The sequence below is a fragment of the Lytechinus variegatus genome, chromosome 9 (assembly GCF_018143015.1).
Source record: "Lytechinus variegatus isolate NC3 chromosome 9, Lvar_3.0, whole genome shotgun sequence".
Lineage (NCBI taxonomy): Eukaryota > Metazoa > Echinodermata > Echinoidea > Temnopleuroida > Toxopneustidae > Lytechinus > Lytechinus variegatus.
The window spans coordinates 23746209-23772985 of NC_054748.1; the positions used below are offsets into that span (position 1 = coordinate 23746209).

General features: G+C 37.7%; 2 protein-coding genes across 11 annotated transcripts in view; both read left to right on the forward strand.

Annotated features, from left to right (window-relative positions):
• LOC121421895 (fibropellin-1-like) lies at positions 1-14115 on the forward strand. Its single transcript, XM_041616696.1, has 7 exons — positions 1-73; positions 4864-4980; positions 9226-9339; positions 9705-9821; positions 10258-10374; positions 12309-12390; positions 13488-14115. The coding sequence occupies exons 1-7, from the start codon at positions 1-3 to the stop codon at positions 14113-14115; spliced, it is 1248 nt and encodes a 415-aa protein (XP_041472630.1).
• A 5148-nt stretch (positions 14116-19263) lies between these two features.
• Positions 19264-26777, forward strand: part of LOC121421474 (deleted in malignant brain tumors 1 protein-like) — a 48204-nt gene continuing 40690 nt past the window's right edge. For all 10 annotated transcript variants that reach the window (XM_041616177.1, XM_041616178.1, XM_041616179.1 and 7 more), the window contains exons 1-2: positions 19264-19450; positions 24807-25802. In XM_041616177.1, coding sequence (XP_041472111.1) covers positions 19378-19450; positions 24807-25802 — 1069 coding nt within the window. In that variant the 5' untranslated portion in view covers positions 19264-19377. The remainder of the gene's footprint in view (positions 19451-24806; positions 25803-26777) is intronic.

Sequence of the window (26777 nt, forward strand, 5' to 3'; positions counted from 1 at the left end):
ATGGCAGTCCCGATTTTGAGTTTTGTCCTGGTTTTCTTTGCTGCTTCCGTTTCTGCTACTTCACCCTTGGGAGGTAAGTCAAACTACGGTTTATTTTCAATTATTCGAAAACCAATTCGTCCAATTACCAACTCGTCTACTATCATTTGGTCTACCATCAGTTCAGCCACTATCCACATGGTATAACTGTCATTTCGTTTAATAAGCAGATGGTCCAATAGTCATTTAGTCCATATACCATTTGGTCTAATTGGACTAAGTGTTAATAGGGCGAAATGAATGATGATAATAATAATACAATAACTGTATATTTACCCAGGGTAGCCTCTTCAGTTCCGAAAACTGTTCTCCCAGCGGGCCCTGCTGTTACAACCGGAATGCATTTGATGTTATTTTCATGTACTTTTTATCCAATTATTGCAAAATAAAAAAAAGAATGAGAATTCTAGGATAACAACCTGTTAACTAATGAGGTATATTGTGATTGCTCATAATATCATGCAGCTACTTTATTGGCTCCGTGGTATCATAGACTACCCAATAAAGAGGCTTCGGTGTTATCGACCATACCTAGGCCCCGGCTTACGTAGAGTTACGATTGATTTGATGAACTTCAACTGTATGGAAATCCATCAATGTCATAATTTTTTTTCAAAAAAATTCATCAATGCCCTTTATAAACAAGAAGGAGCAGACTGAATTTTCAAAAAGCAATGAATGTACAAATATAAATCTAATCTCGAAAAATGTTTTGATAAAACAAGCATTAGATGTAGATGTTACTGACTTTCCATAGTTGTGGTTGATCGGATCGATCGTAACTCTTTGTAAAATGGGCAAAGGTTTCCTTGGAGGATGTAAATAATGTAAGTGAAAATGTACGGTTCCCCCATGCTGGTCGGGGGGGGGGGGTAATCGGATTTGGAAAGGGAAGGGGTGTGTGGCCTCTAAAATGGAAGTTTTTTAATGGAATGAGGGGCCTATAAACAAGTTAAATGAAACTCTGGAAATGTGTTTTTATCGTTTTCCGGAAGGAGGGGTGGGGTCTAAAGTTCATGGTTGACAAGAGTGTCCCAAGTGACATTTAATTTATTCTTCGCAATTATCACTACACTCTTAAAAATATTGGGTAAAAATGCTCCATGATGGTAATTATGTATCCAACCAACATTGGGCATTTCTTTTGGGCATTATTATTTATCCAGTGTGATGAAAATTTTGCTCATTCTAAAGTAATTTCTGCTTATATTTTAACCTTACTGGACAATACGCTTCCCGCATTGGGTAAAATACTACCCCCAAATTGGTTGGATACATAATTACCCTCGTGCTGGTTAAAATTTTGCCCAATATTTTTTACAGTGTACAGTACTTACATAATACTTTGATATTCATAACAATGTTTAGCATTTTTTCTCACTTGGGTATTACTTCTCTCTAGTAGAGAGAATGCAAAGAATCATTTTAGCTTTCCACTACACTTTTACCAGCTCATTTTCTTTAAAGGGGAATGAAACCTCTGGAACAAATAGGCTTGTGTCGAAACAGAAAAATCAAAGAATAAGAACAAAGAAAGTTTGAGAAAAATCGGACAAATAATGAAAAAGTTATGAGCATTTGAATATTGCAATCACTAATGCTATGGAGATCCTCTATTGGCAATGCGACAAGATGTGTGATGTCACATGTGAACAACTTTCCCTCTGGTGGACTATAAAATACCCTAAAAGCATGGAGCTAACAGCTAAAAGTGTCTCTTTTTACTTTTTCTCATTGTGATACAAACTTTTTATCCATGTTGTATTAAATCTGTATTACATGCCCTCCTATAGATAGAACACATGATCTACTGATAGATGTAATAAAAGAGGCAAAGTGAAATATATTCGAAAGTAATGGGGAGAGTTGTTCACAAGTGACATCACACATCTTTGTCACATTGCCAATTTGAGGATGTCCATAGCATTCGTGATCGCAATATTCAAATGCTTATAACTTTCTCATTGTTTGTCTGAATTTTCTCAAACTTTCGTTGATCTGTTCTTTGATTTTTTTTTTGTTTTCACACAGGCTATCTTGTTTCAAAGGTTTCATTCTCCTTTAAAGGTATTGTTTAACTTTGTGAGCAGCCGATTTAAAAAAATTCTTAAACCAAGATGAAACATGTGTACAAGTGCATGTATTAGAACTAATAAACCCTGAAAACAGCCATTATTGAGAATGAGAAGCTAAAACTACAAGGCAAACCCCGATTTTGTAAATAGGCGTCTTAGAGACACCTAAATAGTACACATAAGTCATGTAAGTGTATGGGATGAAATTAAGATGGTGTTTCCGGTCACTTTATATATTCAATTTTTGAAGCAACCTCTTTTGAAGCAACCTCTTTGAACACTCGCTTCTACAAGGTGACTTACCTAGTTGTTGGAAGAAAGCAACAGTTATACCAGTCCCCAAAACAAACAAAGCATCTGAATTAAATGACTACCGACCTGTTGCCCTGACATCGATAGTGATGAAATGCTTTGAGAGGATCATTATGAAACTCATCCTCCCAGTAGTTTCCCCTGTTAAAGATTTACATCAGTTTGCCTACCAACCGAAGAAATCAGTTACGGATGCTGTGCTGACATTAGTACATGAAATAGCTCAACATACAGACAAACTGAGGTGTTATTCTAGGGCCCTTTTCGTAGATTTTTCTTTGGCTTTCAATACGATACAGACACACATTCTTGTTGATAAACTGAATGAATTTAATCTTCACCCTAAGATTGTACTTTGGCTAGTAGAATTTTTAACATTTAGAACCCAACGTGTTCGAGTTCAGAATACTATGTCTGATGAGATTACAGTAAATACAGGTGCCCCCCAAGGATGCGTCCTATCAGCACTCATGTATATCTTGTATACTAATGATTGTAACTCAAATGACGGAAATGTAAAAATACTAAAATACGCTGATGACACAGTAATTCTAGGCCTGATGAAAAGTGAAACTGATGATGATAGTTATCACAGAAGTATTGAACGCTTCTCAAGGTGGTGTAAAAACAACCACCTCTTCATAAACCCATCTAAGTGTAAAGAACTTATTTTTGATTTCAGAATTGCTCCCCCACAACCAGATTCAATTGTATTAGATGGTGTCACCGTAGAAGTAGTAGACAGTTTCAAGTATCTAGGGACAACCATTGACAATAAACTTAACTGGATACCCCAAGCCAAGATCACACTTTCAAAAGCTCGAAGTAGAATGTTTTTCCTTCGAAAGCTTAGGACCGCGCATGTTCAAGAGAGGATATTGCAGGTCTTTTATAAAGCAATGGTGGAAAGTGCACTTCTTTTTAATTCAATTGTTTGGATACATGCAAGTAGGAAAGAGGACATACTCAAACTAGAAAGAGTTGAAAAGCAAGCCTCTAAAATAACAAAAGAAAAGGGGTGCTTTGTGGACGAGAATGAAGGTAGAGTCATTGAAAAAGCCAAAGAGATCCTTACCAATGAGAACCATGCCCTTCATAAATATTATAATTTGATGAGGTCAGGCAAACGTCTGAGATCCCTTCCCGGCAGAACCTCACGCTTCGTAAATTCTTTTGTTCCAGTGTCAATTCGTGCATTTAATAGCCATACTTGAAATTATGTTACCCCACTGCCTTTATCTTACTTTCTCTTGTCTTTGCTTGTTAATTTGTATAATGTTTATTATATGTATCATGTAATATTCTAAATTATTTTGTGCGAACAAATTGAATTTCCATTTGTACTTGATTGCAATTGGACAATAAAAATATCTGAATCTGAATCTGAATAATTATTATCGAACGCAATTTTTTGGGGGGGCTTCATTTGTGTAACATATCAAAGACACAGGTGACAAGTGTGACCTTCTAGCTCATATTTTTTAAAAGTCAAACCAATGTTAACCAATCACTTTAAGTACGGTTCACCCGAATTTACTATTAATCGAAGTTCAGAACACATTGTTCAAATTTGATTATTTTTCATCAGTTGTAATAACATAGGGTTTTTCAGAACTTTTGCGCTTAGTTTAATCTTTCTATATTTTGTTATTCTACACAAACAATTCTTGCAAAGCTTAAGTTTTATGGCATCAAAAGGAAATAATACGGTTGGCTGGAATCATATTTAACAGACAGGAGACATTTTGCTACAGTTAATAATTGTTCCACTGAATGTTTGAAGATTCTATCAGGCGTCCCACATGGTTCTATATTAGATCCGCTGATACTTTGTCTTTTTTTATTATTAATGATGTGTGTAATGTTTGTAATTGTAACTACACTGTGCATCGAACATTTAGCATGGGAGAAAACGATCAAGAGTCGTATCTTCACCAAGTGACAATATGTCTTTAAAAATTACAAGCAAGCAAAAAAAATAGTAAAAAATGAAGGAGAATACGTCTCCCGAAAAATTCGCTCATTTGGGGTGCACAATGAATGCACCCTTCATTGCTCCATTACTTTTTAACTTTTTACGGGGAGCGCCCGCACATTCGTTACCCCCCCCCCCCTCCTTGGTGGATCTGCGCCTTATCAACCTTGCTTGTTCTGTCTTTTTTCTGTTGATAAGTAGGAACTTGGCAGGATAGCATTTTGCTGGTAAACGCCAAGCTGATATATAACCAAATACCTAGGAAACATTTTACGTGTAAACTGTCTAGGTTAATCAGTCATAGTGGCCGACATTACAGACGATAGATACTACTCTTGGGCCTTTTTTTCAAAGTGGAGATAATGGCAGAGTGGGGATTCGAACTCACAATCTACGAGCCAAATACTCTAACCACTGGACCATACGACCCGTTCAATATTCATGTTCTTGTTTCACCTGTAGGATCTAACGCAACGAATTGTGATGGTTACTGTTTGAATGGCGGAACATGTCAAATGCAGCCCACCGGACCGATCTGTGAATGTAGACCTGGATTTTTTGGAGAAGGGTGTCAATACGGTAAGTATCGTATATAGCGCCGAAGCGTGACGTCATCAATTTTCGAAATCTACTTTTTATAATAATAATATAGGGTATTTATATTGCGCACATATCCGCCTTGTTAGGTGCTCAAGGCGCTCCTATATTACCCGGCTAAGCTAGGTGTTCATAGCGCACACAGCTTTGTAAGGAATTACTTCCTACCGGTACCCATTTATCTCACCTGGGTTGAGTGCAGCACATTGTGGATCAGTTTCTTGCTGAAGGAAATTACGCCATGGCTGGGATTCGAACCCACGACCCTCTGTTTCGAAGTCCAAAGACTAATCCACTGGGCTACGACGCTCCACAACCATATTTCGGTAGAGTATACTGAAATACAGTATCTCCACGAAAAAAATGTAGTGGGAATCGTTTGATTGGGACCCGCGATAAACCTCATGCATGAATACAAAACTAGCCCCATTGACATCAATTAATTGATCTTCTGATATTTAAAGGGGAATCCAACCCAAATAAAAACTTGTTTTTATAAGGTTAAGAAAAATCAGACAAGTTGATCGGTGAAAGTTTGAATAATATTGGACAAACCAAGAGAAAGTTATGAATTTTTAAAAGTTTTAAATATTGGTAATCACTACACCCATGGAGACTTCAAATTGGCCGCATATGGGATGTCATAGTGATGTAAGGCAAGGACCACTCTTACATGTACTTCAATACATATTATGGCTAAAATGAACTTTTTCCTAAAAGTTTTATTTCAAATTATATTTTTCTTTTCTGAGGACATAAAACAATATACTACCTGGGTTATATTTAGATTACTGCCCCAGGGGAATGGGTACTTAGGAGAAAACCACAAATCCCTGATAATAAAGTACATGGCCTATGGGAAAGTTGTCTTTGCCCCTTGTCATAATTTACTTACCCAGTTGCCAATTTGATATCTACATAGTATTAGTGATCTCAATTTTAAAACAGCTATAACTTTCTTATTGCTTGTCCGATTTCTTTCAAACTTTCACCATTCTGTTTAATTTATTTTTCTCCTTCCCAACACAACATTTTATGGCCAAGGCTGGATTCCCCTTTAATGTTATGAAGAGGGGAAATAACACATTGACTACAGTGGGGCTAATCATACACTCTTGGGGTCATATCCTTGGCCCCATGGACCGATTCCCACCAAAGTGTGTAGCTGAGACTTCTCATCATGTACTACCGAAATACGGAATGCTAAAATGCTAAAGAGTAGAATAGTGACGCTATTTCCTCGATAATTAACCCATAGAAACTTGACCAAACCTTGTTTTTTTATATATACAATATTTTTTTATGGTTTCTTGTCAATTCGAGGGTGCTGATTACGAATCTGGATGATGCCACTCGTGTAACCTTGAGCATTTTCCGCAAATTGGCAAAATCCAATATGGCCGCCAAAATATGCAAATTACCCATAAAAATCCTAAAATTGTCCGCACATTAGCTACGAAATGCATGAAATTGTGTGGCAGGAGTGAGATACTCCCTGAAAAAAACGATTTTTGACAAAATATTTATTTTCCTCATATTTAAAATGGCCGCCATAGTCCATTGTATACTCTATTATGTACAATATGAATAGGGAAAACTAATTTTTACAAAAATGAGCACCAAACCGCAAAAATCACGATATATGAACGAAGTAATATTATGCAAATCATCATTACTAACGAGATATATCATTTTATTATGTCATAAATGGGAACATTTCTGTATTTTGATGTCTAAAATGGCCGCCACTGGCCCAAACAGTATTGCGTACAATGGCAATGGGGGCCAAAAAATTCACAAGAGTGATCACTAAAATGCATATTATTAAGATTAAACGAGTGGAATACTGACTAAAAATATAATTGTTAACGAAATATATTATCAATATGCCATGTATGTGATGAATGTTGTATTTAGATATTCAAAATGGCTGCCAAAGGCCCTAAAAGCATTATCCACAATGAGAAATTGGGGCAAAGAAATCACAAGTGTGATCACTAAAATGCATATTATATGTGATAAATTAATGGGATACTGTTTAAAAACGTATTTTCTAACGAAATACACCATTCAGATTTAAAGTTTAAAGTTAAATACTGTATTTTTACTTTAAAAATGGCCGCCAGAGACATTAACTGTGTTATGCAGTGGGAAACCAATATTCACAGGAGTGAGCACCATAAATGCAGGTATAAGTGATCTATGAGTAAAATATTGTCTGAAAGCATAATTTCTATTAAGAGATATCATTTGTTATGCCAGATAGGTGATAGATACTGTTATTGGAAAGTCAAAATGGCCGCTACAGGCCCTACGATATTATGCACAATGTGAATGGGAACAAATTATTTCAGCATAATTTCGCTTTGCTTGGCCAATCGGGGATGCATGAGTGAAATATCGTCTGAAAACATGATTTATAACAAAATATATGATATCTTATGTAATTTATGAGATAAATGCTGTATTTTGACATTCAAAATGGCCGCCATAATCCCTATATTTATCATACATCACATCACATATTGGTTGTGGAGGTTATGAATGCTGTACTTTGAAATCCAAAATGGCTGCCATAGGTCCTAAAAGTATTATGTACATTGTAACATTAGACATATAATTTTGACAGAGTTTGGCTTTGTTTGACTCTAAATATTGCCTATAATTGTGAATTCTGATGCAAGGGTGAAATATTGTCTAACACCATGGTTTCTAACGAGATATATCATAATGTTGTGTATTTAAGGTGATAAACACTGCATTTTTTAATTGAAAATGGCCAACATAAGCCCTTATCGTATAATATACAATTTGAGTGTAAACAAATAATGTTCACAAAAAGAGCATATAGCAGATATTTTGTATGTTGAAATACAGTATTTATCACATAAATTACATAAGAGATGATATATTTTGTCATAAATCATGTTTACAGACGATATTTCACTAATACATCACCATTTGGCCAAGCAAAGCCAAATTCTGATGAAATAATTTGTTCCCATTCACATTGTGCATAATATCTTAAGGGCCTGTAGCGGCCATTTTGATTTTCCAATCACAGTATTTATCACCTAACTGGCAGAATAAATGATATCTCTAATAGAAATCATGCTTTCAGACAATATTTTACTCATAGATCCCTAATACTTGCATTTATGGTGCTAATATTGGTTTCCCATTTTGCATTGTGCATAATACTGTTAATGTCTCTGGTGGCCATTTTGAAAATGAAAATACAATTAACACAAACTTTAAACCTAAATGATATATTTCGTAAGAAAATATGTGTTTTAAACAGTATCCCATTAATTTATCACATATATATGCATTTTAGTGATCATACATGGCATATTAATAATATATTTCGTTAAAAATTATGTTTTTAGTCAGTATTCCACGCGTTTAATCTTAATAATATGCATTTTAGTGATCACTCTTGTGAATTTTGTGGCCCCCATTGCCATTGTACGTAATACTGTTTGGGCCAGTGGCGGCCATTTTAGATATCAAAATACAGAAATCTTCCCATTTATGATATAATAAATGATATACCTCTTTAGTAATAATGATTTGCATTTATCACTTCGTTCATATATCGCAATTTCTTTGCGGTTTAGTGCTCACTTTTGTGAAAGCTAGTTTTCCCTATTTATATTGTACATAATATAGAGAACAATGGACTATGGCGGCCATTTTAAATATGAGGAAAATAAATATTTTTTTAAAAAATTGTTTTTTCAGGGAGTATCTCACTCCTGCCACACAATTTCATGCATTTCGTAGCTAATGTGCGGACAATTTTAGGATTTTTATGGGTAATTTGCATATTTTGGCGGCCATATTGGATTTTGCCAATTTGCGGAAATTGCTCAAGGTTACACGAGTGGCATCATTCAGATTCGTAATCAGCACCCTCGAATTGACAAGAAACCATAAAAAAATATTGTATATATAAAAAAACAAGGTTACGCCTCTTCTATCCTGGACTATCACAATTACTTCGTCAACGACTATCCTAATTTTGGAGGTACCAACAGACAAACATACATGAATTGTTACAAAATAATAGCTTGAATTCCATACAAGCTTTAATTTTCGGGTGATACCACATTATATTTTACTCTATTATAAGATTATCATAATTGTTATTACCACGGCATTTCATATGGTGTATTATTTGTTTACCGAGATTTAAATTTGGTGATTTGTTTTTCTCCACTTAAGCCCGAGATCCCTGTCACGGCTTTCCCTGTCGTAACGGTGGTAGCTGCACTGCTCCAGTAGATGTTCCGATGTGCATCTGTCCAGCTGGATTTACGGGGGTGTACTGTGAGGAAGGTATATATCATTCCTTTACAACGAAACAACAATACATTTAACCTACTCAAAGAAAAAAAAACATATAACTTGTTCTGGTGTACATGCGTGTGTGGGAGGTGCGTGCATGTGTGACCGACCTTTAATGTTCCCATCCCGGTAGAACTCGTGCATAATGGCAGTACGGGTATCATTGCTAATCATCACCATCATCAACAAGTGTCATTATCATTTTCATCATCATCCTTCTTTACGATATCAATCATCATAGTCGTTTATTATTAAGATGAAAAGAGTCGCGATATATTTTATGTGAAATATCTTTGTTTACTGTAATTCAGATAATATGCTGTACTTATTTTCTCCCCCCCCCCCCACTTAATCAGCTTTTCTAGATCCTTGTCACGGCTTTCCCTGTCGTAACGGTGGTAGCTGCACTGCTCCAGCAGATGCTCCGAGGTGCATCTGTCCAGCTGGATTTACGGGGGTGTACTGTCAGCAAGGTATCTAATCGTATTATTCCTTACAACAACATGCAACAAACAACGAAACATTCAACCTTTTCTGGTGTGCATGCGTGTGTTGGAGGTGTGTGTGAGGGTGTGTGTGCGCGTGTGTGTGTTTGCGTGCGCGCGATCAATTTTGTCAGACGCGTATCAGTTAAATCTGATTATTTATGTATGGCTCCAATTCCGGAGGCAATCATGTAAAATGGCAGTATGGGTATAGTTGTTATCATCATCATCATAACAATCTCAATCATCACCATCATCAACAAGTATCATCATCATCAGACCTCTTTACAATATCCATCATCACAATCGTTATTACTATGAAGATGAAAGGAGTCACGACATATTTTCATGTAAAATATCTTTGTTTACTTGATGTAAAAACAAATTATTAACTGATGCATTTTATCCACTCCCATTTAATCAGCTCTCCGAGATCCCTGTCACGGATTTCCTTGTCTTAACGGTGGTAGCTGCACTGCTCCAGCAGATGCTCCGATGTGCATATGTCCAACTGGATTTACCGGGGATAACTGTGAGCAAGGTTAGTTACCTTACAACAAAGCATTCAACCTGTTCTGGTGAGCATGCGTGTGTGGGAGGTACGTGGGTTTATGTGATCAGTTTTGTCAGACATGTATCAATCAATATTACTATTAATGTATGGGCCCTACCTTTAACGTCACCATCCCGAGGCACTCACGTATAGACGCAGTAAAGGTATATGCGGCCAATGAGGCGGCCTCTTTTCACGCCTTGCCAGCAGTTCCAAAGGATACAATTTTCACCCTTTTTCATTGACCAACCCTAAAGCCCCTTTTACACCTTCACGGATGCAACACGAATCATCACGGATCTCAGTCCGTGATGATCCGGGGTGCCAAATTTGTATTTTCCTAGCATTCCCGGAGTGAGTACGGAGTTAACTGGTTATTAACACGGATATGTACGGAAAAGTACGGAGTCTACAAGGATAGGCAAGGTAGCAATAGGGATCCTGTTTGATATGCTCCCGGAGCCAACACGGAATACCCGGATGATCACGGATGTTACTGGGTCTTTACATGGACCTTCACGGTTGCTCACATTTTCATCCCTTTTTGCAGCATCTGTGGAGCATGCTCGTGCTTGGTTATGAATACGGACTAAAGTTCATGTACGCAAACAATACAAACATTTGACCCCGGATAAAGCCGGTATCAACAAGGATCACCCGGTTCTTACAAGGAGCCTCCCGGATGCATTCGGTAGCTACACGGATGTACAAGGAGGCTACAAGGATGAACACGGATGATTATCAGTCCGTGTACTCCGGGATGAAAAACTGAACATGTTCAATTTTTCTCCCGGACATGCCGGTACATCAAGGATGGCGCCGGATGAGTAGCCGGAGTGTACACGGTAGTCCCGGACTGTACACGGATGACCCCGGATTGACAATCCGGGATGATCCGTGTTGCTTCCGTGAAGGTGTAAAAGGGGCTTAAGCCTCTTCTTTCAGGCGACGGTTTTCGAAGACCCCCGTTCCCATTTCATGTTCAATTCTGCGTTAGTACCCAAGCATCCGTTTGCTGAGCGCCATCTAAATAGATCTTAGTCCCACAAAAAGCCAGTTCGTAGTTCCTTTCTGCGCATGATCAAGAGATTCTACCCATGATCAGAGGAAGGTCATGGTGGTTTAAAATCTAATGAGATAAGCACCAACTTTGATGTCTTGATTATTCAAATATTCTTTTGAATACTGGTATTTATTAACATCCACAAAAAATAACAATGCGTCTACGAACGACTGGTATTTCACAGTTTGCCAAGTACATTGCACAACATGCTATGATATGCGTTCAAAGAAGGAATGCAACAAATACCTTCATTAAGTGTTCATTAATGTGCTATTCTAGTCACCTAGGTCTATTCAATTTCTTCATCCTGCTATGTAAAGCAAGCTTACGTAATATATTGCTTTGAAATCTGCCTATCATAATGAAAGAAATGAAAGGTCATTTGACCAAATTGTCCATGAAGTAACTACGAACTGGGGCCCGTTGCAGAAAGAGTTGCAATCAATCGCAAGTCTAAAAATCACGCGCAACTTGATTTTCAACCAATCAACAGCGCGCATTTGGGACTTCCGATAGATTTTTGGGGGGCTTGCGTTTAAACGCAGCTCTTTCTGCAACGGGCCCATGGTCTATTCATAGTTATTTCAGTTCTCAAGTGTATGGCCTCAGATTTTAGGGCAGCACGCCCCTACCCTTTCCATGCCCGAGTGCCCCCCCCCCACCAGCCACCATCCCATAGTCGTGCAAGGGCTCGAACGTCTTAGCTCCGTATCAATTTTCTTAACTTGCCAAATGTAGCTGGGATTACAGTAGGAAGGCCACAACGTCTCAAGTACAATGTGTCATAATTCTGACGAAAGTATGATTTTATGTAAGTAAAAACGAGTAATGTCATTGTCTAATTCTCGTTGATGTTTAGAAAGCTGCAGTGATGTTTGGAACTGTGTAACGAACCCATGTCGATATTCACAATGTTTCGCATACCCTGGTGCTGTGTGTCGGTAAGCATTAGCCCACCTCCCCATTCCTTCTCCTCTTTCCATTGGTATATAGCATTCATGAGTTAAAGTAATACCATAATCAAGTAATTTCCCACGTTTGTGTAAACCGTCTAAACATACTCCTTAAAAAAATCAGCCAATGACGGAAGAAACTATCAAATACAATGATTTTGATTATTTGTTGTTGAAATCATCAGCAAAGGGTACAAGTGGCGGGGCCACGGGGGGAGTGTGCGATTGTTTCTGTTATTTCTTTTTAAGAAGAGAAGGGCAAAGCTAAATTTGCAATTAGATTATAAACCAAATTATAATCAAGTGTAAATTAAATTATAAAAACGAATTTTATGCCGCCTTAGGTCGTTTTGCATGCCCCGGGGGGGGGGGGCACTTCCATTCACGAGTGGATACCATGGTCTCGAAAAGCACCCTAAACACGTAATTTTCATATTCTGAAAATGCACCCCTTAACAAGTATTGGCGTGTGAAACCCTACCCTTAACAAGTCTTGGAAACAAAACAATACTCTATATTACCTGAAATGAATCCCTAAACAAGTACAGGAATATTTTATTGTTACGGTTCCTTCGGTCGTCGACTTTACCTTATTTGGTTTAGTACGACCCCACCTTCTACACCTCGCGCAAATCGGACTCTAAACACGTTGGGGCAGAAAGGACATCCTTTATAAAACATTTAAGTTTGTTTTATCATCCCCGCAAAGTTGACCCTAAACACGTAATTTTCCTAGCGAAATAGATACCCTTTTTTCATTATTTTTGTGTTTTTGACACCCTTATCACGTTACGTACGTAACGTGCCCTATCGTGAAAAAGTCATCCTTTTTACGTGTTTTTTTGGTCGCGCATTAATGTTATCCACTCGTCAATGTAAGTGGCCCCCGGGGCCTGCCCCTATAAAGTTAACATTGCACCATCCCTATATCCATCTACTGCTAATACTACGCCCCGTTTCTGAGTCAACTTTTTTACACGATCTCTCCCGATTCCTATTAATTTCCCATCCCCTACTTCAGAAATATAATAATCTGGGGTAATCTAGGCACTTGATATCTGTGTTTGGGGTTTTCTTCTATCTAGGCCAAACTATTGTGGAGGGTGCTACGCCGATTTCTACGTTGATGGCGTCTTGGTGAACTGTTCTGCATGCCCCGAGGGTATGACGTTTGAGGAGTGTGGATCGGGATGTGGCCCTGCGAGTTGTGACAGTCCTCCAAGAGTTATATGCCCAGCAGTATGCCTCCCTGGGTGCTACTGTCCCGTAGGTCTCGTAAAGGATTATCCGTCAAACGGCAACCAATGCATCGAACCTGCTGCGTGCCAAGAGCCACCTTCCTGTCCAGAGGGTATGACCTATGAAGAATGCGGATCTGGATGTGGCCCTTTCAGCTGCGATAACCCTCCGATAAGGGGAGATTGTCCAGAAATATGTAACCCTGGTTGTTACTGTCCAGAAGGACTCGTCAAGGATCGGGACAATGGCTATCAATGTCTTCCGCCGAGTGTCTGTTATGAACCAAGTTCTTGTCCACCGGGTCTGGTCTATGAGGAATGCGGTTCAGGATGTCGTCCATTCAGTTGTGATAACCTGCCTCGAGATATATGCCCACGAATATGCCGTCCAGGCTGCTACTGTCCCGAAGGCCTTGTCCTTGATCAAGATTATGGGGATCGGTGCATCCCTGTTGATCAGTGCCACGGTATGTAGTTTAAAGGAAATATAACCATAGTTTCATTAGGTGGAATTTAGTAGTAATTCAGCTTTTTGTAATTAAGTAGTAATTCAGTAATTAAGTAATTCAGTAGTAATTCAGCTTTTTGCTAATATCATTGTAGACGTCCCTAAGAATATTTTTGTCAGATAGAACGCAAGCTGTAAGTCGAAATAATTATGTTCCTCTTAACGCACAAAAATAATGGATTTAGTCATAACTTAATCGTATCCATCGACTGCCATTCCATTAACTTATAATTTACTTTATATCATAAAAGGATTTTTATGATTTCAAAGTATTATTTGATTTCTGGCTACTATGTTATCAAATTTTAGCCTATTTTCTCATTCAAAGACCACTCAATGTCTCGAGAAGTCTATAGAGCTAAGCTTTGTCGTTTTACTAAGTCTTGGAATATGAATTATAATTTATTATGACAACAACCTTTAAAGGGTTATGATCTTCACTCGAGTAAAAGGGTCTGAGCGCAAAGCCTAATGGGTACTAAAACAGACCATCCTTTGTGTGAAGACCCGTTTGATGATCAAAGTATCTATATTTATAGATTTTCTTATATATCTTATTATATAGAGTAAAATTCACTGAGCAAAATGCTGAAAATTTTATGAAAATCGGATAAAAAATAATAAAGTTGTTGAAGTTTAAAGTTTAGCAATATTTTGTGAAAACAGTCGTCATGCATATTCATTAGATGGGCTGATTATGTCACATCTCCACTTTCCGTTTTCTTATGTTATTACATTAAATCATATTTTTTTTTCATTATTTCATACTTGTGTGAATGATATGTCTCCCTTATAATGAAATAAGTTGCAGCAATCAATATCTAATGCACTAAATTAGTTTTCAATCCAAAATTTCTAGTTCTTGGAGGAAAAAAAAATTGAATAAACCTAATTTCATATAATAAAATACAAAAGAACAAGTGGAGATGTGACATCATCAGCCCACCTAATGAATATTCATGAAGATTGTCTCAACAAAATATTGCCAAACTTTAAAATTCAATAACTTTGTCATTTGTAATCCGATTTTGATGAAATTTTCGGCATATTGCTCAATGAATTCTACTCCATTTATTAAGCTATAAATACTTTCAGCCTGGACCATCCCTTGAACAACAAAAGATACTTATATTAATAACGTCGTATCGTAGAAAGAGGTAAAGAAAACACAAGAAAAACAGCGAAATTAAAGAAGGTAAAAAAGGGAGGAAGAGGGGGAGGAGGTTGACGGGGTGATGAAAACTGGGTCTTACACAGGTCCTCACCAGTCTACTAGGCTTTACCATCATAACCATTAATACCTGTGTACGGGGGAGGGGGCACTAACGTATGATGACGGTAACGGTATGTGGGTATGACCCTTAAGGCCAACTTTTAACCCCTTGCCAGCAGTTCCCAAAGGATATAACTCCCCTCCAGGCCTTTTTCATTGATAAACCCGTTTTCCCTCGTTTCCAGGCCGCGTCTGTCAAGGCCCTAAATCGCAAAATATAGAAAGTGACGTGAAAACAGAAAAGGGTTATTTGGATCTGATTTTGATTGATATACATGATTAAATTTGCCGTCATTCTTCATCAGAGTTGTAGAATATAGTACATTTTCTCTGATTTGTAATCAGTTTAAGAAAATTGAAATAAATATTTCAAAACTTGTTTATAACAATTCTCTCTTTATTTTCCCCCTTTCATTTTTCCCTTTTCCTCTACATAAACCTAAAGGCGTTCCAAAGGGGGTAGATTATGCCAAGGGAGCATTAGGGATACACATACACACAAAAAACAACAGCTCTATGTACAGACCTAGTTGCCGAACCCCGCCATAACCAACAGGTCGTAAACCAACAAACATGAAAAAAAGTAATTATATCATGACCGCATGGGAGATCAATTTTATGTTGAATGAGCACCTTGGTAAAATATTTGAATAAATGAATAATTGGATAAATATTGGAATAAATAGATTATTGAATAAAGAAATAGATAAATAAATATATATCAACAACAACATTTCTCATAAGAATGAGATCACCGCCCTAGTTCTGATCCCCTTACTCTTCAACCGCTATCCTTCTGCGATTTATGTTTGCCGCCCTCTGTGTTCACGCCTCATACGCGCGCATGTTCCTTGTTAATTTTGTACAAGCTTAGGCGGCGATTTGCGGTTTAGGTGTAATTTGCGGGATCTGTTTTCGAAGACCCCTATTTCATGTTAAATTCCAGTTTCCACAATACCAGTCATTTGCAGAGGGCCATCTAGTTCTTGAGCTCCCCATTTCATAGAACTTAGCCTATAACATAGGTTCTGAATGATATGGTTTCAGATTTTGTAGCCGCACACCTTTACACTGCAAAATTAATTTAATTAATTTTAGTTCATCTAACACCAGCCTGGTATCTATATCGGTCCATTTCAGAGAAGTGTGTAAACAACACCAATTCGGCATTTAAGCAACACCAATAAGTGTTAAACCAATATCGGTTTGATTCTTAACTGGTGTTGTTTCAACACTTCTCTGGTGCGGACGGATATAGATACCATGCAGGCTGGTGTTAAATTAACACCGGTGTTTTTGCAGTGTATCCTTTCCTAATCTGAGTGCGCCCCCAACCCAACCGGGAACATTTGCGCGAACTATCAGGTAGCGATGCACAAATACCTTGTAAACAATTATACACTTGCCTTACCCGCCTCTCCTTGAGAGCGGATCATCTAACGCTTGACTGGAAAAATGACACCAATCAATACCTTCTTCAAGAGGAAGAGTGGTTCTGTATCCTTCTCTCGAGATCAAACCAACAAACGAGATGGAAGTTGAGAGGACTTTTAATTTTCCGGTGAGAAAAATGCGGGTAGGCCTACTCGATGCCTCTGGGAACATGATCAATCTTTACCATGTTCATGGCAGACAGAGCTTGTTCGTCGTGATGTCAGAGTATTTAGGAATGGTAATGATACTTATCTAATTATCTGGTACTACCCAAAATCACTATACTGCAACTCAGTGGCGTAGCTAGGATTTTTCACAGGAGGGGGGCAAAACCGTCCGCCAAAAAAATTGACAAGCAAAAAAAAAGGTCTTCAATCACAAATAAAGGATTTCGTACCGGAAAAAAAGGTCTTCAATCACAAATAAAGGATTTCGTACCAGAAAAAAAAATGACAAGAAAAAAAAGGTCTTCAAGCTCGTCGGGGGGGGGGGGGCAAAAAAGGTCTTTTCAAGCTCGTCAGGGGGGGGGAGCAGGGATACGTCCTTTGCATGGGTGGTGGCTCGTGTCCCGTAGGTACGCTAGAGCTGCAACTACTGACAACACTAAGGCCCGTTGTCTGAAGTCGGGTTTAACTTAAACTCAGGTTTACAGTTGTGGTTTAAGTATGGATAGCCAATTGTTTCATAAATCACCAACGGGAGGGACATCATATTTCAGCTCATTTAGCTCTCAAATCATTCATAATTGTCTAGGAAGTACAAATAGACGATCGTCTTCACCGTCGATGAATAAGGAAAGAGCACAGTAAACATAAGAAACATACAACTTACTGAAAATAGTTTGGCTTCCCATAAATTTAGCACAGAGTTCAGAATACGGGCCTATGTCTTTACTACTACGAGGAAGAACACTACTGCTGCTTCTCCTCCATTTTCTTCTTCTTCTTCTTGGTCGCTGACGAACAGTGGCGTAATCAGGCAAAACTTTTGAGGAGGCCAGATTTGGCATACTGGGCATTAAAAAAAAGTTGCGAGCGAGCAAATATTTTGACATTTTTTTAATCCAAATTTTTGATAGATTTTTACATAATCAGAAAAGAATTATATTTCCCCCCTTCCTACTTTCAAGTTCAAGTTCATTAAAAACAATATAAAATATAAAATCAATTACAAAACATATATCATAAGATGGTTAAGACCAAAATGAAGCCGAAGCTTTCCTTTTCTCTCTTAAGTTATTTCTTTATTTTTTTGTCTTGGTCTGTACACCACTGCTGACGAGTGTGACGTTGCCCTTCATTTTTAGAATATGCCCCTTTTGCTCGTAAATATTGTGATTTTAATTTGTTTGTGGCATTTTGCTATTGCCATTTGTGATTATTGTAATCTTCAGATGCTAATTTTATTATGTATAATAATAATAATATAGGATACTTATATTGCGCACATATCCACCTTGTTAGGTGCTCAAGGCGCTCCTATATTACCCGGCTAAGCTAGGCGTTCAGAGCGCACACAGCTTCTTAAGGAATTACTTCCTACCGGTACCCATTTACCTCACCTGGGTTGAGTGCAGCACATTGTGGATCAGTTTCTTGCTGAAGGAAATTACGCCATGGCTGGGATTCGAACCCACGACCCTCTGTTTTAAAGTCCGGATACTAATCCACTGGGCCACAACGTACGCTCCACATGTGTACACAAATGCACACATAAACACACCCTCACACACGTATATATATATATATATATATATATATATATATATATATATATATATATATATATATATATATGTGTGTGTGTGTATGTATATATATTTGTGTGTGTGAGGGTGTGTGTGAAATTATATATGTACAACAGCCCTGGCAACTCTTTTATTTAATTATTTTGTGAAATGAATGTGTGTGTGTGTAGTCTACTTTTCACACATATTTTTAATGGCAAATTTCTAATTGGTAGCTTGCTAATCTTGATTTGAATTATATCTCTGGAACCCATGACTATCATTTCAAGATTTTTTTATTTTTTTAGGGGAGGGGGGGGGCAAAATTATCTTGCATATACAGTGCTTCACCCTCCGCCACTGGTGCATTTCTGTGTAATTGAATATATGCTCAGGGTCGAAGCTTTCTGCAACGGAGACAATATCACTCCTTAGTCCTCTTGCTAGACAAGATTTCAAAAGGCTCTTTCCTTATTGGTTAATGTCAAGGGCTTTTTAATTTATGAGGGTAGTCTATCTATAGAAATTACATAGAGAGTGCAGAGGTGGAAATTTCCAGTCGCGCATGCGTTGTATGATAGTAAAATGGTTAATTTACCCAATAGGACGGCATCTTCATAGTCACGTGATTTTAAGCAAAATCTGCCAGTGTTTTTACCGGAAATTAAATTAATATAATATTACCAGATAGATATCATTCTTGCAGTCACTTTGGTCGCCAAACTTTGACTTGACCGTTCTGCAGACCAAATTGTCGTCTAAAGATTAATCTACGAGTTGGTTTTTCCGGAGTGAAATGACCATGGCGGTCCCTCTTTTGGGTGTTCTCTTGATGAGTTTTGCCGTTTCAGCGTATGCCACTTCACCTGGTAGGTTACAATTATTATTCACAATCCATCTTTTTCAAAGGCCAGGCGCGCATCATGGGTGGGGCCGTAATATTATCCCTAAAAGAGATGAAGACGTACCCCGTGACATGGTATTGATTCTTTTAGTGATTACGTTTTTCTAATCATTTTTGCTTGCAATACTTTTTTTTCTATAAAGCCAGCATTCTCAAAAGAATACTTGAGCAGCGCCTGAAAGCGATTAGGCTTGAGGTGTAAAAAAATAATTTTCTTCTCGTCGTTTATTCTTCCTCATGTATTTTTATTGATAGAATTTGTACTATAAAATATTCATAAGTATCATTATTTAATTAATGAGAGTAAAAGTATAGCAGTGGTAACGGGGATAGTAGAAATGATATGTATTAATATTATGTTTTCAAGGTCGTATTAAAAAAACCCGTGCAGTCTGTCGAATCTTCTAACATTTCCAGAAATGTTTCAACCATTCTATTTTTTTGTTTAAATAGGCTACCTTATCACTGCAAAAACGCCTATGTTAATTATCACAAACCTGGTATCTATATCGGAAAACATCAGAAAACTGTTGAAACAACACCAGATTAGAATCAAACCAATTATTTTTAACACTAATTGGTGTTGCTTAAAACCAAGTCGGTGTTAGCCTACCGCCAAACCGGTGACATCTCTGGTGCTTTCCGATATAGATACAAGACTCGTGTTAAATTAACACCGGCGTTTTTGCAGCGCACCAAAAATTGTTAAAATAAAATGATCAAGTGGAACACGATTTAGGATTTTGTTAACCAACACTTGGTTGGTTAATATTTTACCGCACTTTGGGGATGTTTTGAGGGAAAAAAAGTACATAAACACAATTTTGTTAACTACCAAGTTTAAATATATTCTTAAAATGATTGATTAAAGATTGTTTTATTGCCATTCTTATTATCTTTCATAATTATCACAATGATCATCATGATCACCATTCATATAGAAGGAAATGAGAAAATCAGATTAGTCGAAAGGCATGTTTCACCAAACCCACAATATCCATCTCTTAGAAATTAAATGTTCGTTAGTCTATTTTCTTATGTATGTATGTATGTACATGTATGTATGTATGTATGTGTGTATGTATGTATATATGTACGTATGTATCTATCTATTTATCCATCCATCTATCTATGTTTTACTGACAAGCGTGGTTTGAGATATAACATTTTCCTTAATAGAGCCTAACTTCAGTTTTTGTGGTATATCATACAGTGTACTGCTAACATGGTGGGTTATATGTACATGTAGGGCACGATACAGCTATAAAAGAATAGAATCACTATATTATTGGCCCTCTTTATTGATATCCGTATTTCTTTTAAAGTGTCTGCAATATGTTATGAAAAATTGAAATGGAAATGTACACTATATAGGTTTTTTTCACTAAACCACACCAAGCACGGGTCGTGTGGTGTGGTTAGAGCATTGGACTCATAATCGCAAGGTTGTGAGTTCGAATCCCAACTCTGCCATTGTCTCCACTTTGATAAAAGGCCCAAGAGTGATATCTGTCGTCTATTACGTCAGCCACTATGACTGATTAACCTAGAAGTAAAATGTTTCCAAAGTAATTGGTTATATACCAGCTTGGCGTTTACCAGGAGAAAATGCTGTCCTGCCGAGTTCCTACGGGAGTTACCACAAACAGAAACAAACAGAAGCAGAGCCAAGTGGAAGTTGTGTTGTGAAGAAAAATTGTGTTTGAGAGGGGGTAACGAGTCGAATTCAAATACTCAAAAAAAACCAAGCAATTTAAAAGCCTCATGTTTCATAAGGCTTGTATCGTTACTATTCTGGTGTTGGGAATACCTTTATCATAATTTGTGAATGCCTTGGTCGGCGATTTTTTTTTCTTTACAATATCATTATCTTCTAATTAATTATGAACAATATTTTAATGGTAGAGATGGCATTTCACAGATGTGCTATTGTTATCCTTGTTTGCGTCCTATTCTGTTTTTTTTCACCAGGATTGCCCGTCATTGACGTGCAATCTCCCTCCCCCCCCCAAAAAAAAAAATACCGGAAAAACAATAAGTGCTATTAAGCAAACAACTTTCATTTCTTTCTTTGACATAAACACAGCATAGACCATGCAGACGGCTACAAGAGCCTGTAATCTCGGCGATTATTCGGGTTTATTACGTGCATGTCCTAAAATCGATAGGATGGAATGAAATGATAACGTTTTAGTGAAGATGTTTTGCGATTTTATATCCAAGGTAGCACGGACCCTTCCAGCCCCTGTACCATCTTACTCGACGAGGAAAATTGTATTTGCTTTTCAATAAACTTCATATCGTTGTCTCTTCCCTTCTCATGTGAAACCTTTGGGTCTGACGTTAAAACAAAAGAACAAAACGGTATTCTTGTGAGAGAATTCTCATGTGCTTCATACAGACTGGAAAGCTCCTTCCAGAGAACGCACAAATATCGTACACCGAGAATGTTTCCGCCCTTTCACACGGTAAAGAAAAATCGTAATTTGAATGATACCAGTGAAAAATAAGGCTAATGATGATTTTTTTTTAGCACGTGTGAAACCAAACTAGAATCTTGAACGCTAATCACAATCACGAGTTCAAATTCTACTCCTGACGTGAATTCCATTTAAGTTCACCTAAATTTTCAGTGTGAAGGTCCGATGATCCTAAAAACGAATTAAATCTTGAATCATCATTACAATGATGATTCAAGATTCACGTGTTAAAAATCCCTTCGGAAAAAAAAATCACGAGTAAATAACCGCCCTTTCACACGGATGAAAAAATCGCAATTTGAATGATGATTCCAGTGAAATTTAAGGCTAATGACGAATTTTTAGCACATGTGAAACCAAACTAGAACAATATGAGAATCACGATCGCTAATCACAATCATGAATTTCAAATTCTACTCCGGACGTGAATTCAATTTGAGTTCCCCTAAATTACGATACGAATTTTGAATGTGAAAGGCTTGACCTCCAAAACAACTTTTGAGGCGGAGCTTACTTGACCTTTCAAACACTCTTGTAGATAATACAATTGTCATGCACTCATCTTGGTTTGTATTTGCGAAGACACATACCGCCTTCGCTCGGGAATTAGAATTCAAATCACAGTTTTCGAGTGAGCGTGTGAAAGGTCCGATGATTGGAAAGACGAATTGCAATCATCATTACAATTAAAGATTCACGTGTGAAAAAGACCCAAGAATCACGGGTAAACCCAAGTTAGGTCTTCAAGTTGTAATGTAATGTTTTCTATTACAAGGTTCACTCAATCCACTGTTCTTAAAGTGTCCGGATAAGCCACGGCGCTTTTTCAGATATCTACAAAGAAGTAGGCCTATAAAAACATCGAGTTGCCTATGCAGGTCATGGGACAATGTACATGACAACGTTTTGTTAGAAATACCGTTCGTGTACTGCAGGTTACTAGTCGAAGAGATTGGAGTACAGGGGGCGATGAAAGAGAAAATTAAAAATTGCCACACCCCTCTCGAGAAATCAAAACGCCTGTAAAAAAAATAGTCTTGTATTATCGTTGCATTCGTAAAAAAATATATAAGTAATCTTGTACATGTAACTGTTATCTTGTGGTTATAATCGATTTTTATTCTCAAGAATGCATCTTGTTAATATGTCATTTTGCGATTGTCGACACGTATCAGTATTAATTTCAAGTATCTTTAAAGTTTGATGTATAATTTGTATAATTGCATGAGGTATGGATTTATTGTATAATTTATAATCGTGTTTAAAAATAATTTGTAAAACTTGTTTATGGAATGTGTATTATAGTTTGAGAGAATACAATAAAACATCCTTAAAACAAGAAAGAAGATAAAATGAAGATAATTACGTAATACCTAGTTCCCAATTTAACGTATTTTTTGTAATTCATGTTTTATTGATCACGATTTTGCCCCACGATTCAACCAGCGTACTTAATCGTATAACAATCGTAGTGATCTTATCAGATCGTATCAGATCATATCAGGTCAGTCGTGGCAATCGTATTGATCGGAGAAATGTTTTGAATGGTTCAAACATTTTCGCGATCAGTTATACGAATGGCCAATCGTGGCTTTAGTAAAGGACGACATGACAGTGGAAACGAGGTTTTAAAAGAATAGCCCACAAAGTGTAACAGAGATAGAAGCACATCCCCTTTTCAAATTTGGGAGCACAAAAATTCAGACCGTAAATTGATTTTGTATTTTCATTTGCCATATCCACGATTTAACCACTGTAAAAAGCAGTATGATGAAAAGAAAACTCAAAACTGTGGATAAAAAATAACCTTGCATCTTCCTTACATTCGTAAAAATACAAATCAGTGAGTTGAATTATAATGCATAAGAAGACGAAGTTAATTTCAAGAAACATAATTGCAAGCTGTAATAGAGACATCCCCTCTAACATTGCTGTCGCCCCTCCTTTAAGATTTGTCACATCGGAACGTTTAGGGCCAATTGAAGTGCTAAGATTCAATGGTAAACATCAAATGACATTGCTCTGTCACTACGCTCCCCCGTAGACAGCCTACCCGCACTTTTATATTCCTCTATGTTATAGAGCAAAAAGTGCTTCATCTCACTCCCACGGAGGTTACCCTCAACCCCTCGTAGTTCCACCATCTTCGACCTCCTTCATATTAAGCAGTGAGTGTTGGTTTTTCATCATGCTTCCCCGAGATTCGGTATCAAAATCGTCGAAATGCAGATAATATTAAAAATTATAAGTGATTTTACTTCACGAATCATGTCTAACCGGCGATTTTGTTAATGATGTAACGGGTCACGGTTAAGACCTTAAAAATGAACTTGAAATGTAAAGAAATAAAGATAAAGTTCGATGATGCGGATTTGACAGCTAAGGTCGAAACCTCATACTTCTTTTGAAACCGGGGAAGATTTAGTCACTCTTATAAGAAGAAAAGTGCGACGAAATAAACTTTTGCAAAGATCGGTCACACAAAGTTGTTATTGTGAAGCTCAATTAACACATGGCTGATATGAATGTTTTGCGAATTGCTGAGATTCACTAGAAATGTTTTCATTGCATTTGGATAATTTCAGAAATAAAACAAACTTGTATATCTTTCTCAAGCGTACGTATCATGCGTATTGTGTGTGTGTGCATGAACAGATAGGGAACTTCTGTAATCGTGATAATGAAAATTCAATTTTCTCTAATCAAGTATAGAAAGTTCGGTCATCAAGCACTGGGATCAAACAAATTAATTTTCAAAACTGTTACATTCTAATGGCAAAAGGGGTTTAATACATATACGTTTAACATTACACCTGCTTCTTTTTATTCATATTTAAACAGAAGCTCCATGTCCGGTAACGGGAGAATGGTATGTGGACTGGGACGCCTCCTACGAGTGTCTCTCACAGCTTTCTCAGCCATTCCCTGGTGCTATTCCCGGTCAGATCCTGCCTCTGTTGACCGTAACCGATGTCATACAAGCAGCAGGAGCGTCCTGGACCGCCGACAACCTCATTGAATCAGAAGGGGAAATATGTGTTAGGATCATTCCCCAGCTCTCAGCAGCTGCGTTTGGAGCTGATATCTTCAGAGAGTACTGCGATCCTGTCCTGACGTCTTTGAGAGAGGGGACGCAGCTTGATGCAGAAGGGCACTGCAGGATGATATTCAACATAACAGGGTACATGTCCTCATTCATGGGGGCTGCCATTACTCCTACGCCAACTACTGATACCGAATACCCTATGGGAATCGCCGCATTACGACCTTTCGACTTTGAGGGCATCATAAGGGACATTGTTGCCGAGCAATTCGGGATCACCAGTGACGACGTGGACTCAATCTGTAGTGCTCGACAGGTTATAGTGGATTCTGGGTTGCCTTTGCGTGAACTTGTCTCAAATTTCCTTGTGGCATTTGTTGAAGCTCTCATACCCAGAGCTGCAGAGATCTGTAATAGCTGGGATGCCATCACTTCGGCTATTGAGGCTGCGTCGGGTCCGAACGATTTACCACCCGAGATATTCAACGACGTGTCCGTCCTAATAGCACATTTAATAGGCTTCGAAAACAGAGAGGCTTTGTGCCAACGTTTAAACATATCCACTTCCAGCCCACTGCTTCATTATGCAGCTTCAGCTATTGTAGGTAATATGCTCTCCGTGTTGACCGATTCTCAACATTGTTCTGCCATCGCTCAGGAGGCTATAGATCTTTCTTTGGCGTACACCCCTACCCTAGATAGAGACACGCTTAACCTTCAAATCTATCAGATGACAGGGATTAATGGCACCGACCAGCTGTGTCAGGTTGTCGAAGACGCATTCCAGGCAGAAGGTAGGTTATATATGTTTATCTACAGTGCGTATCAAAAAAAAGTTTACACTTTAAAAAATCCTGTAAAATTATATATTTGTAATATCCTGAAAATTTTCCCACTTTTTAACATTGGTACAGACCCACTTAAGCAAATGACGATATAACTGTCGAAAAATATTTTCGCTTGAGTGAGCACCACGTACTTTTGAAAAGTTAGTGAAAAATGATTTGCGCAGAACTCTGAAATGGTTATGCGTATAAAAGTAGACCTTGATCATGAAGAACACAAGGAATTTAGCTAGTAAAATTGATTTGATGATATATTTAACCTTCTTCAACTTGTTTCCTTGCCAAAACACTTCGAAGAGTGCATTGCGCCCCGCCCCACTCCCCCACACACCCAGGCCATCGTGACGATATTTGCTTTACACTTAGCTGTGATTTACATGAAATGGCTTAGGCTTCATTTTCATTTTGTATTCATTTTCAAGCTCGGGAAAAGTGTGGAGAAACAAGTATTAAATGAAAATTAATGTAAGCCCACTTTAAATGATACAAACTTAGTGAAAAAATGCTGGAGATGTCTGATATAAACTTTTGTTTAGATTCAGTTATGTCCTCAGATCCAGCTGGCACAAAAAGGGTAAAGGTTGTGCTGACTAAGTGTAGATATTTCAATTTGGGTGGCAAAATTGTTACAGAATGCTTGAATGTATCCATTTAATTTCAATTGACTAAAAGTGCAAGGGAAATGGATGAGAAATGTTTCGCAGGGTAAGTTTGATTTTGCCCTTTCCCCTTGACACAGCGTGAAAACAAGCATTTCTGCGCAAACAGATTTCTGCGAGCTTTACAAAAATGGACAGTGCTCACTCAAGTGTAACATGCTGTCAAAACTTTTATTTGCATTAGATAGATGAGACCCAAACCTAAGATTATATGTGAAAAAAATACCCACATGTTGTATATTTTTTAATTCCCAGGGCTTTTTCA